At 35.9% G+C, this 10,000-nt stretch overlaps 1 protein-coding gene across 1 annotated transcript in view; it reads left to right on the top strand.

Annotated features, from left to right (window-relative positions):
• The first annotated feature begins 6,528 nt into the window (after positions 1-6,528).
• The window catches only part of LOC113821859 (calcyclin-binding protein), a 16,197-nt gene continuing 12,725 nt past the window's right edge, over positions 6,529-10,000 (top strand). The window contains exon 1 of the mRNA XM_027374388.2: positions 6,529-6,685. Coding sequence (XP_027230189.1) covers positions 6,665-6,685 — 21 coding nt within the window. The 5' untranslated portion in view covers positions 6,529-6,664. The remainder of the gene's footprint in view (positions 6,686-10,000) is intronic.

Genomic DNA, 10,000 nt, shown 5'->3' with positions numbered 1-10,000 from the left:
GTATACATATCAATCGATTTTGTATAGGTATCGGTATCGCCTTAGATACAGTAACAGAATCGTTTTATCGGTATCTCTGGGGTTCTTTTCTCAAAATGTAATAAAATCAAAATAAAATTATTAATCGATACCTTTTCATGACCAATAAGAAATTAAGGTTGATATTCATGGATTGTAAAAATGACCCATTTTCTCTCTTTTTACAGTCTTATTTGTGAATATTTTGTCCTTATCGCGTTTCATGTGCTGTAGAAAACCTAATGTACGTTTCAAAATTAGATCTTTTTTAAGATACACTACTTACTTCTGGGAACGGTAACTGGATTAACCTTTTTAGAATTAGTAATAATCAAAACCAGAAAAATAAACATAATCATTGTTTTCAAACCGTGAAGCCTGCCATGTAACAACTAATGTTTGGCAGAAACTCACTTGAATTTCTATCCATTATGCACAATTTTTCGAATGCCTTTTCTCCCCTCTCTTTCTATCTCTTTCGGTCTGCTTCTCTTTGTTCCTTTTCTCTCTCTCTTTCTATCTCTTTCGGTCTGCTTCTATTTGCCTCTCTCTCTCTCTCTCTCTCTCTCTCTCTCTCTCTCTCTCTCTCTCTCTCTCTCTCTCTCTCTCTCTCTCTCTCTCTCTCTCTCTCTCTCTCTCTCTCTTTCTCTCTCTCTCCCCCCCTGCCTCTTCGCTCTCACACACGTCCAATTAAAGCTAACAGAATAAAATGTAAAAAAAGATTTGTAAGATATGCCTGTGTCGAAATCAGTCTGGATAATACATCACACCTGCAAACATATCATAACTGAGGAATATATAACGGGCAGGTTTTCGTTCTTCTTGGCATTTATCACTTACACAGCTGAAATAATATTCGAATGAAATAACGTTACTGATAGGCAGAGAACATTCGAGATCAGCTAAGCATGAACAAGGAATGGTTCTCTCGATTTGGAACCACTAAGCTACGAAATTCTTGTTGAAATGCAGTGCAGATGAATTAGTTACATTTTCGTATTATTATAATCATTATCGTCATTATTGTTAGTGATTATTTTCACCTATTTCTTTACCACTATTTTAATGTTGTTGTTTTTTACCGTGAATGACTATATCAGGTTTCTATTTTATTTTGCTTTATCACATATCTGTAAGTGCTGATTAGTTACCATATAATCAGTGATACCTCTTCATTCACAATATGCACGTTTCCCCTTTTGCGTTCTCCATTGCTCTCAGAATAATAAAGCATACAAAGTTTATACAGTATGAAGTATATTATGTAAGAGAATAAAGAAAATAATTATCTGAAACACTAAGATTTGACCGTCAGTATTCATTAAAAGTTCGAGGATTTTCGGTATTTTTCTAGTTTCAGTCAGATATCTAACATCGCAGTAATTATATATTGTTCCAATTATCAATGCTGTAATACGCGTGATTTGCTGTGAAGTGAAAGTATTAGCATTGCTTACGAAGTGAAGTCCCTCTTTCTCCAGCCAACTCCTGAGAATCCACACACATCACCGAGTGAGTCAAAAACTTTCCTAACTCTTAGGTTTTGCTTCCGGAACTCCAGTCAACCGCCGTGAACTCACTCTCTGCGCGGCATTTGTTGCATTTTTTTTTTTTTTTTTCCTCCTTTCTATCGTTATTTTTTTGTACAGATTATTTCATGTATCGGCATTGTAATTTTTCCCCATCTAGAAGACAGTGTCATTAGATTTTCCCTGTCTTAGTGCGACCATTATGTTCATGTATATGAAACTAGTACGTGCTGAACATTTTTTTTTAATTATAACTAACACAGTACAAGTTTAAATATAACATGAAGTGTCTTCTTTTTGTCGCCCTGTCTATTACAGGCAGAATTTATATTGTACCATACGGTTGTGTGAAACTGAAATTCTACATGATATTCTTTCACTTACACCAGAAACAGCTATTCTTCATATTTATTTTCAGTTCTCATAGTGGTCAGAATTGTTTTCACAATTCAAATGAAGCGCATTCTATATGTTATAGATATCCCTAATAATTTTAAAGAAAACGTACAATACATCTTCGTCATAGAAAATGGTATGCCTTATAAGTGTGACTCCCTCTTTATGACTGTTGCAACAAACATACCTAGTGCAATAAACATTATAAGCAAACATACTTGAGATTAGATATTTGCTAAATGCTGGTGTCAACTTATGGTTTCAGGGTTAGTCATAATCAATAAACAAAACAACAGAAATGTCTATTCTTCATATCTATGTTCAGTACTTATAGTGATCAGTATTTTATTTTCACAATTCAAATGAAGTGCATTCGATATGATATAGTTATCCCTAATATATTCTTCAAAGAAAACGTGCAATATATCCTTGTCATAGAAAATGTCATATTTTATAAGTGTAACTCACTCTTTATGGCTAGACTAAACAATAAAAGCAAACATACCTGGAATGAAAAATTTGATAAATGATGGTGTCAACTTATCATAGTAAAAATCAATAGCCAAAAGTCAATGGTTCTTGATTTTTTTCAAGAAAAGTGGCACGCTATTATTTATCATTACTAATAGATAGTATTCCTAGTGCCAATGTAGTTTAGTTTTGCTATTTTGTTGTATTTCAGGGTAACAGTTACAGAAAGCGACTTGTATTTGTCCCTTACCTCGAGTTGAAGTAACCACTAAGATTAGCCAGAGGCATACTTTACCTCTGGTATAACACGCAACTTTGGCTGACATTATCATAGGCAAAAGTGGGTTACATTTCACCAACCACAATTGTACGATTAGTGTCACTGATTCTATTCTATGAGAAGGAACGATATGTATAGAATCTTTTATGTTTCCTTATGCACTTTGATTAATAGAATAAGACATAATTAACCCGGTTTTGTAATTCCTCTTCGCAGTGATCACAATTACAGATACAAGCAGAAAACCTTCAACATATCACGTTACCCTTTTTGTTAAAGAAAAATATCCCGAGAATTATCAATGAGCGCGCGCGCGTGTGTGTGTGTTTGTGCCGAGATGGGCAGTATCAAGGTCTATATAAGTACTTATATAGACCTTGGGCAGTATCGCGAAACATGTATCGGCGGTACATATCGGTCGATTTTGTATAGGTATCGGTATCGTCTTAACTACAGTAACAGAATCGTTTTATCGGTATCTCTTGGGTTCTTTTCTCAAAATGTATCGAATGAAATCTATAAATCGATACATTGACAAGACCGCTTTGAAACTGAAGCTGATGTTCATGAATTGTAAAGTGACCCATTTTCTCTAAATTTAAAATTTTATTTGCGAATATTTTTGTCCTTTTCTTGGTCCTTGTGTTGTAGAAAAAATAAGAGTACGGGACAAAATGTGATTTTGTTTTTATTTGATATACGCTTACTTCTGGGAACGGCAACTGGATTAGCCTTTTTAGAATTAGTAATAATCAAAACCAGAAAAAAAAATAAAATCATCGTTTTCAAACTCTGTGAAGCCTGCCATGTAACAACTAATGTTTGGCAGAAATTCGCACTTGAATTTTCTTTCCTTAATGGAAATATGAAATTTAAATATTTACAAATGCCGTAATTTATTCACTATATCAGAGGTCGGCAACCTTTGGCACGAGTGCCAGACTTGGCACGCTTATCTATGACACTATGTGATTCAGAGGAGCAAAATACTATGAGAGAGAGAGAGAGAGAGAGAGTATGGTGAGAATAATTCTAAAATTATGAAACATTTTTTGTTATAAAGAATACTAAATGCTACTAAAATATTACATTTATGTTATGCATGTGCAGGAAAATACATTTGGGTATATAGTGCTGAAAAACTGGCACGGAAGGTTATGAATAAGAAGGCATTAATCATAAACAGGCAAACTATGTTCAAAAGGTTGCCGACCCCTGCACTACATGCTGATGGCACCAATAACAAGATATTTTCTTAGATAACTGAGAGCACATCATAGAAAGTCTGTTTTGGAATGAATAGGAGCGATTTTATGTATGCAATGCAGGTCCATCTGTTAATAACAAATTACAGTATAGAAATTCAAGATATTTTGTATAATTTTCAGTCATCAGCAGGCTAATTCTGATCTAAAATGTTACCTAGGATTTTACAGAAGTATTTCGGAAGATTCTGTCTAGTGTAGAATACCCATCACAAATCGAAATGGTGATAATTCATAACTCGTGTATATTACTTTCTTTTCTAAAAAACATCCATTTGTACAGATAAGTACAATTAATGCATCGCAATCTTTCTCTCTCTCCCTCACTCTTTCTCTCTCTCTCTCTCTCTCTCTCTCTCTCTCTCTCTCTCTCTCTCTCTCTCTCTCTCTCTCTCTCTCTCTCTCTCTCTCTCTCTCTCTCTATCTATCTATCTATCTATCTATCTCTATCTCTATCTCTATCTCTATCTCTATCTCTATCTATCTATCTATCTATCTATCTACCGATCTATCCATCTATCTATGTATGTGTATCTCTCTCTCTCTCTCTCTATCTCTATCTCTATCTATCTATCTATCTATCTATCTATATCTATCTGTCTATCTATCTATCTCTATCTACCTATGTGTATGTGTGATCTCCCCCCCCCCTCTCTCTCTCTCTCTCTCTCTATCTCTCTTTCACTCACACTCTCGACAGGCGCTTAAGACATGTGAAAGAGGCAGGTAACCATCTCTTCCTTTCCTCTATCACAAAGAAATGGCTTTTTAATACTGAGTGTCCTTGACGTACCTCTCAGCTGCAAGAGTTACTGTTGTCACCGTGGTGTAGAAATAATTTGTAGTTTTTTTTCTGATGAAGTTACTCGATAATCTGTTTTACATCAAAATATCCACGTGTGATTTATATGTTTGAAATCACTTTTCTGTTGCAGTGATTATTTGCAGTGACTTAAACATTAAAGTGTCGGCGATGCATTTTTTAGTATTGGTATCGATTTAACTGTCTTCGAAGCATCGACTTATCAGAATCGCTTTAGCTAATTTTCAAGTATCGATGTATCAGTATCGCCTTAGACAATTCTGTGTATTGATGCCCATGCTATGTGAGTGCGTGTGTGTGTGAGTGTGTGTGTGTGAGTGTGTGTGTGTGTGTGTGTGTGTGTGTGTGTGTGTGTGTGTGTGTGTGTGTGTGTGTGTGTGTGTGTGTGTGTGTGTGTGTGTGTGTGTGTGTGTGGTTGGGTGGGTGTGCGTGTGCGTGTGCGCGCCTGTGTTTATTTCAGGTAAGTATAACTGAACAACGATATACATGGTTAACAATATGAAATAAAGTAACAAACTTTCTTTATAAATTTCACTGCCTATATCGATTACTCAAATAACAATAGGAAGTATTTGCACAAATCATCCATAAGTGGCATGGTTTTTTGGTGTGGCATTATTCATATATTTGTGTTTACTGCTATATGTAAAGAATATTGCCAGTGAGCTTTGAAGGGAGAGTGTAGATCTTGCAGCCTGGCGAGTCATGGTCTTTTCACAAGGTAGACATATTCGTCATTTCTGATGGCTGTGGTAAACCTCCGCAGCAGAGGATTTCCTAACCTGAAGTCGATCTGTATTTCATAGACCATGTAGCAACTATTGAATTATATAAGACAAAGTGAAAATATGTTTTAGATCCAAGAATTGATGTATAGAATGCACTCCTTGTCGGTATATTCACCAATGGAGGAGAGTTCTGTTTATTACTACCGAAATTACTGTCAGCTGATAAGCTAGCATTTGGTTAAACACATAATGCACTTTATATTTGGTAACGATTCTTAGTGGAAAATGCAATTTTAAGTATGCTATTCCATTCTTCTTTTCTAATGCCGACTTGTCTTAAATGCCACAGAGATAAGTCATGGGGGGATGCTCCCCCAGCCCTCTCCCAAATGACGCCTCTGAGGCCCACCCTGGACTAAATACCCTAATCCACCAACAGGAATGAGTTGACCATTCGTTAACTCGTAGGCCGGTGACATTTTTAGCCAAACAGAGCTACTGATAAACATTTTGAAACATTGAAAGCTAAAGCTAAATATTAACCAAGTGCAAGGTAATGTCTAGTGTGAGAATAGGATTCCACTTGAACTGTTTGTATATGCCTCTTAATGTTAGTTCTCTGTGTTTCGTAGTCTGGGAAATATGGTTTATTTCATCGACCCATATAAGACATTATATAACAGTGTCCACGGGAGGATGTGCGTTTGAAGCGGTGGGGATCAAGTTGCACTGATTCACAATCCAGACGTTTTCTCGAAAGCGCAAAACTCATGAAAAATTATTACTGCAAATAAAGACCTCAAAAATCCGAGATCTGAAAAGGCATGGGGAATGCCAAGGAATGGCCATCTTGTTGACTGAGCTTTTCATCAAAAAGTCCACCGTCAAAAGGAAGCAGTCCAAATGCAAAACTGGCAAAATGAAATTATTTTCGTACCAAACTCTTTTTTGCAACCAAACAGGGTTAGATTTGGCACAATAGGCCCACTTCACTCTCTCAAAATCGTGTTCCTAATCCCTCGTGTTCGCTACGCCGTGTTCGCTCCGAGCGGCGGCGCAGCGATCCTTCAAACACGCGAGGAATCGGCGAGGACAAGTCTTACGAGGAGGACGAACGTTCGAGATCTGAGGCGTTTTCTGCTTATTTATTCAACATGTCGAACAAGTTTGAGGAAGTGAGTGATTCGGTGTAGTTCTGTGGGTGGTGGCGGTGTATTGTGTTTGGTTCTTTTATTTGGAGGTAAAGAGAGGGTTGAGGTTTGATTACAAAGCGTGAAGGGGACGAGCAGCAGAACTGTTTCCCTTCAGGTGTTATGGTCGACTTTTTTATTTTTATTTACTGTGTTTTTATTATTTTTCATCTACAATACTGTTTTCGGAATTGTTAAATGAGCCAATTTCTTTCTTTAACCTTATCATTAAAGGGAATGATGATAAAAATGGTTTGTACTACCTACATGCATATGAATATGTATATAAATAGTTTTATTTATTTATTTATCTCCATATACACATAAACAGCCTATTTTAAGCAGCTGAACATTGGATTTAACAGGATTTATGTAAGGTATTCTTAGTTTTCAGGTAAAAGATATTGCATTGGTGGAAATATAGAAGAAACCTACAATGTCTTAAGGAAAAAGGCAAGGGTTATAGAAACAGATCCTTTTCTACAAGATGATTTTCTTTCTTGGAGGCATGGATCCTGTTCCCAATCCTAATGTAACCTAACCTAACTTAACCTGACCAATTCAGGTCATCTTCAGCAGTACTCGGCTACATTCGACAATCTCGAAATTTGGCTACACTTTAAACTGGTATAGCTCCCTTAATACTTGTCCTAGAGAGGTTATCTGAGACATTTAGAAAGTCTTTTCAAGCCCTTTCCAATCCTTCTAAATGTAGGAGTCATTGAAGTTGATTTGCTCTCTCTCTCTCTCTCTCTCTCTCTCTCTCTCTCTCTCTCTCTCTCTCTCTCTCTCTCTCTCTCTCTCTCGCTCTCTCTCTCTCTCTCTCTCTCTCTCTCTCTCTCTCTCTCTCTCTCTCTTTCTCTTTCTCTTTCTCTTTCTCTTTCTCTCTCTCTCTCTCTCTCTCTCTCTCTCTCTCTCTCTCTCATATATACTTGCTTACTTTATTAGCACTTCGTGCCAACTCATAGAAATCACAACAATAAGAACTCTGGTTATGTGAGGGAGCTGTGGACGTTGGTGATCGGTAGTATGCGGCTGATATTTTCATTATTTTGCAGTTAATGAGATCTTTAAAAATATTTGATGAGATTTCGGCAACACTTGACACCGCCAAGTAAACGAAAAGTTTACACATTTATCAACAGTTTTCATTTTGATTATATTTTCTACTTTCTTTTATTGATTTTTAATCTGAATTTTCCCACAATTTTTTCATTCTTTCCCATTTTTTCACTTTGTTATGAAGCTTGGCTCGGGTTATTCATTGTTACGCTTTCACATTTTTATTGGGAAGTTTGACTCAGGTTTTTAATTTTTACGCTTTCTATCACTATTTTGTTACGATGTTTGGCGCGGATTTTTCATTTTTACCCTTTCTTTCACTATTTTATTATGATGTTTGGCTCGGGTTTTTCATTTTTACCTTTTTTCACTTTTTTATTATGAAGTTTGGCTCGGATTTTTCATTTTTACACATTCTTTTACTTTTTTAATCTGGACTCTCATTCGAATTTTGCATTTTTTCAGAATTTTCACTTTTCATTCCACTATTTCTCCCATGTGTGTGAAAGTACACCCATAGTTGCTAATCAAGGATGTATCCACCCACAGTAAGCACTGGCTGAGGTGGCAGAGGCATCTTTTAATGTTAGCCACTTGATATATGGGATCAAGAATTGCCATGATCATGACTATGTGTGTGATTTTTAGATCCTCTGGTATTTTAACTAAACACTAAACTAAACAAAGAAGCAGCCCAATTTTTGTTATCAGAATATGCATGATGAAGATTTCCTAACCTTTACCAAAGCACCAAAAGTATACAGGCTGCTGTGACACATTAAGTGTATTTGTTACATTCGTATATTTGATAATTTTCTTATTATTGTTTATGTCAAGTGTGACATGGTTAAAAAGAAAGATTTTCATATACTGTCTACCTAACAGAGAAAACAAAATAGATACATATATATTTATATTGCTTTGGACAGTAAAACTAATAGTAATTTATATTCTTATATTTTTAGTGGATCTAGTATTTCATATTATGGAATATGATTTAGAAATTGACATAATCCAGATTAACACCATAGGAGACTTGGAGAGAATAGGACTGACTAACAAGAACTATACAGATCACAGAGGCTTGAATGGTAGAAATGTTAGTAAGTACAGAAAATCATAAGCCATAGTAGACTAAAGAAAATTATATTTGGTATAGTCTATTCTTAGATTTTTTCATGAACTTCTCAATATTGGCCCATGCTCGTGTGGCACTTGGAGGAAGGCCGAGACATTTGGCATGTGTGGTGACTTTCCTGGATAGCTTGTAGGCCCAGCCCGCGCTAAGTCTTGCACATGGCATCAAGACTACAGGACTCCTCTTTGTAATGGTATTACCTCATATCCTAGAGATACTTTTTTTCTATGGTGGCTTTTTCTGAGATCTGGAATTGTTATATGTTATGCTGCATAAAGATGGTAATGCACTGTCTTCTTGTTTGTTTGTTTTTTCTTCTTCTTTCTCTCTTTCTTTCTTTCATTGAGCGTAAGCTATATATATCTCAAGGAAGCTTACATTTTATGCAGCATCAGTAATAAGAAGTAACATTATGTTGTATTGTTTGAAACTTTTGTTTTCTATTATTGGTAACACATCCTGCACCACAAGTAATGGCAAGCAGGAAAAAGTTCCTGTAGGTGGACATAGGTCCTCCCTGGAGCTAGTGTTCTCGCAGGCATGGCTCACGAATGGTGCATGTCACCTTCGTTTACCAATAGAAATATTGCAGTAGTCCCTTCCTGAACACATACTGAATCTGACAGATGGAGCTCCCCCATCACCCTCTACTCGGCAACAATTTCTCATGCTTATGACCGAACATTCCCATCACCCAGAACCAGTAGGTTAAGGCAACCGTCTGGTGTGTGTGTGTGTGTGTGGTATAGTACATATATTCCAAAGTGATCCTACTGCAGCTAATAGATGGTATCATTAAACCACCAGGAAAATGTTACGTTCACTTTAGTAATGTTTAGTTAAATGTTTCTGCACATAGATGGCTCTGTCACAAAGGAGTCAGTAAGTAGATCTTGTGACCCAACTTTTTTTCTTTCTTTCTTTCTTTCTTTCTTTCTTTCTTTCTTTCTTTCTTTCTTTTCTTTTTTAGCTGGAAAACACTTTTTTACTAATGCTATCAATATTGATACTGATATTTTTGTTATAAACATTATAATTACTATATTGTTATTGACATTGGTAACAGCAGTATTAAATATTAGAAAATATTATTGAAAACC

This window comes from Penaeus vannamei, chromosome 5 (genome assembly GCF_042767895.1).
Source record: "Penaeus vannamei isolate JL-2024 chromosome 5, ASM4276789v1, whole genome shotgun sequence".
Taxonomy (NCBI): Eukaryota; Metazoa; Arthropoda; class Malacostraca; order Decapoda; family Penaeidae; genus Penaeus; species Penaeus vannamei.
The sequence above is the reverse complement of the archived record's forward strand: the minus strand, read 5'-3'. Positions and strand labels throughout refer to the sequence as shown.